This window comes from Apteryx rowi, unplaced genomic scaffold, assembly GCF_003343035.1.
Source record: "Apteryx rowi isolate R43461 unplaced genomic scaffold, aptRow1 scaffold_632, whole genome shotgun sequence".
In the NCBI taxonomy this organism is placed as follows: Eukaryota; Metazoa; Chordata; class Aves; order Apterygiformes; family Apterygidae; genus Apteryx; species Apteryx rowi.
The window spans coordinates 26040-29746 of record NW_020450908.1 but is presented as its reverse complement, the minus strand read 5'-3'; the positions used below and the strand labels follow the sequence as shown (position 1 = coordinate 29746).

The following is a 3707-nucleotide window of genomic DNA, read 5'->3' as shown; positions in this document are numbered from 1 at the left end:
AGTGGAGAGTTAGCAAACAGGCAGGTCTCTTGAGGACCTTCCTCATCTTTGCAAAGGTCACCTTTGGAGCTTAGTAAATTGGAGCCTTAATCTCCCCTCCCTTGCCAGTTTCTGTGTGCATGTCCTTAAAAAGCTGGGTCCCTCCATTTATGTTTGATCGTGGCTCTCCAGAAATTGCTCCAAGTGGGCAATTCATGTGTAATGTTTGTATAGCTGTAAGAGTCAATTGAAATCCCTCGTCATGGGTGTGTGTGTGGGGGGTGTTCCAAGATTATTTTGTGTTTCTCTGGCAATCAAGAGATGCCCCCTTCCCCCCAAAAGGGTTTAGTTGTGCTGTCATGGGACCTGAGAACTGCTCAAGAGTCACAGGCTGCAAGTGTCTCCTTGTGCCTCTACAAATGCCAAGTGTGAACACAAGTGGGTGTGTGCAGTGCCTATAAAGTCACTGTGCAAAGCTCTGCATCGGAGGGAGCACCACCGGGTTCCTGCTCTCTGCTCAGCAGTGTTATTGTGATGGGTGAGTTATCTTCCCAACAGCATGCTGTGCTTGTGTGTGGTGCTGGGCTCAGGCTAGAACTGCTGGGGTGAGTATACAAAGGCACAAGATGATTAGGAGGATAGTGACCTCAATCTTGCCTGAATGATGCATGCTGCCAGGGACCCTGGTAGCAGAAAGGACATGAAACCAAAGCACCAGACAACACACATCATTGCTGCAAGCTTATGCTTTCCCCAGGTTGCCTATGCCCTCTGTTTCCCTGTCCTGTCAAGGGAGGTTAATGTGGAGCCCTACATTTCAGCTCTGTCCTTTCCCTTTCTGGCATATGTGGTTGCACAGGGGTCCTTCCCAGGCATGAGGGCATCTCTTCCAGTACTTGAGCTGGTGCAAAGCATAGTGGTGTGCTGGGAGCCAGAACAGTGTGGTTGTGCTTGTGTCAGTGTATGGGTCCAGGAAGATTCCTCCTCTTTGCTTGGGAGCTGGTATCTGTCCCATAGGTTCCATCCTCTGGTTCTGGTTTCCCACTAGCTGTCCTTGCGTTGGAGGGGCTTATGCAAAAGACTTAAGCACGATTAGTGCAAAATGAATGCATTTTTTGTCATTTTTTTTTTTTCCCTCAGGCAAACTCCTCTCCCCAAATCTAGCCCTGTCATTCTCCTCTCTAGTCCCTCTCAGGTTGTTATTTCCAAGAACAGACCTGCAGGTTGCTGTGTTGTGCAGGGAAGGGGCAGGTCAGAAGGGCAACAAAGCTGTTTCTCACTCCACTTCAGCCTTGCAGAGGCAGACTTTCCACCAAAACTGCATTTCCAACACCCAGGAAGCCCCCTGTTCCTGTGTGTCCCCTGTGCCTCCAACCTCCCCTGCTCAGAGCTCCCTTGGGCCCACTGGCAGTGGCTGGAAGGGCAGGGACCACCTTGGCTCCCCAGGAATCCTCACAGTGCTGGGTCCTTTCCTCCCTAGGGCTCCAGGCTGGGATGAGCCTGCTTCGTGGGGGTGTAACCCTCCTGTCCATGGTGATGATGCTTCTCCTCTGTGTGAGTGCTGGCCCAGCAGTGCCCACCACAAGCTCCCGGAGTGGTGAGTATGGATCAGGTGGGGGCACTGGCTGGGCATCAAGGTGCAGAACAGCAAAGAGTCTCCCTGGCTCAGCACTGATCCCCAGGTTTGCCAAGTGTTTGCCAGCATACAATCGGGTTGGTGTACAACACAAGAACTCCTCACAGACAAGGACCATGTCTTGTAAGGTAAACAGCCTGATACCTACTAAGCCATCATTTCCCTGGCACCTTTGGCGGCTCCAGGCTGAAACCAAAGGTTTTTTGCCCAAATGCTGTAATTCAACGGATTTGCCATGGTGTTTGTGCCCTTTTACACTTTGATTCCAGGATCTGAGCAGAGATGCTCCCAGCACATCTTTTTGGAGCTCTTGTTGGGTTAGGAGTCTTCCCTTCCTCTTCTCAGGGAGGGTAATGCTTGCTGCAAGGCCTTTGTACCTAAGGAAAGCAGGATTTCATGGTGTTGAATCTGAAGTGCCCACAGCAAATTATTCCTTAGAAGATATGGAAGAACAAAAAATTAGATGGCAAATTAGTTTGGCAAGTTAGTGATGACAGATCAGTCCTGCTAACAGATAAACTGTAACAAGCCATGGGAAGAGATCCCTATAGATCAATGTAGAACTTAGCTTTCTTTTTCAATGCCATGATTTCCAGGGAAAATGTAAATTTTTCTTACATGTCCTCATCCAGTAGAGCATTTTGGACACTTCTGGTCCTCACAAGAGCAGTACCTCAATATGTCAAGGGCCCTGTGTGTGGGAGCTATGCCTGAAGCTTATCATCAGCATCTGGAGGATGTTTTTTCCACTCCTTTCTCGGCCAGATGCACCAGAAGGCTCCAAATGGAAATAACAAGTCATGAGAAATAGAGCCCAGGGCTCTTGCCAGGGCCACTGTGTTAGAGGTCTGTGGCTACCCTGTGGATTAGCCAGTGGAGGGGCCTATGCAGGGTAGATGACAGATAAAAATAACCCTTTTTGCTCTGAGACCCATGCCCCTCTGGGAACTCTTTGTTACCCCAACTGCCTATATGGCCCTTCTCCCTTCCACCCCATCCTGCATCTGCCACACTTGCTGTTGCAGGGTTCCCTGCAGACTGCAGCCGCCTCCACAAGAACAGCCCCAGTGGGGTCTATGTCATCCAGCCGGCAGGGGCTCCCCCACGGGTGGTTTGGTGCGACATGGACACCGAAGGCAAGGGCTGGACTGTCGTTCAGAGAAACTCTCATGACACCGAGATCATGTGGAAGGAGTCCTGGACCACCTATAAGTACGGCTTTGGGAATGTGAGGGCAGATTACTGGCTGGGYACYGAGTACCTGCACCTGCTCACACAGCAGAAYRCCTACAAGGTCCGCTTCGTYGTGSAGAATAAATCCAAYGTCACCCATTATGCTGAGTAYGACATCTTCAGCGTAGAGGGCGAGGCCAGCGGGTACCCTCTGAGGCTGGGCAGGTTCTCTGGTGAGGGGGAAGACTATCTGACCACCTACCACACCARRTATGGGGGCATACATGACAACATGAAGTTCAGCACTCGTGACAAGGACCAGGACCAGGCCAGCGGGAACTGTGCCAGCAGCTATGGGGGCTGGTGGTATGATAAGTGTCAGAACATCCTGCTCAATGCCAAAAACTACATCCTATGGCCAGGGATCTGCAATAGCGGTGACTGCAAATCTTCCCTCATCCTGATCAAACCCACAGAYGTGTGCTGACYGGGCTGGAGAGCCTCCTGGGAGCTTGGCCACCACCTCCAACAAGTGCCCCATTCCAGCRCYKGCCAACAGCTTTGTGCCAGCACTGGTGCAAGTCTTGCACTGCCCACAGCTCCCGCGTTGTCACCGGAGTGAAACACAGCAGCTTTGGGGTTCACGCAGCAACCACCCTGAGCCCTGTCTGCACAGGCAGCTTTTCCCAGTGCCGTGATGCTGGCCAGCACTGGAATACAGGCACTAGTCTGGGGTGGGTGCCCCCACTCYTGTTCTGGGGGAAGGGGAGACAGCACAAGTTCCCTTCCCTGCGTAATCAGCATATTCCCTGCTTTTACTCAGGCCCTGCTCCCTCCCTGAGCCCTGTAAGCCTGAGCTCTGCTATCCATGGTGGGAGAAATCAGCTGTAATAAATTCTGGAGGCAGACTTTTCTGCCT

The 3707-nt window shown here is 51.7% G+C and overlaps 1 protein-coding gene across 1 annotated transcript; it reads left to right on the top strand.

Moving 5' to 3' along the window:
- Positions 1-513: 513 nt before the first annotated feature.
- LOC112974853 (fibrinogen-like protein 1-like protein) lies at positions 514-3275 on the top strand. Its single transcript, XM_026084241.1, has 3 exons — positions 514-517; positions 1460-1576; positions 2641-3275. Exons 1-3 carry the CDS (start codon positions 514-516, stop codon positions 3273-3275), a joined length of 756 nt encoding a protein of 251 aa, XP_025940026.1.
- Positions 3276-3707: the final 432 nt, after the last annotated feature.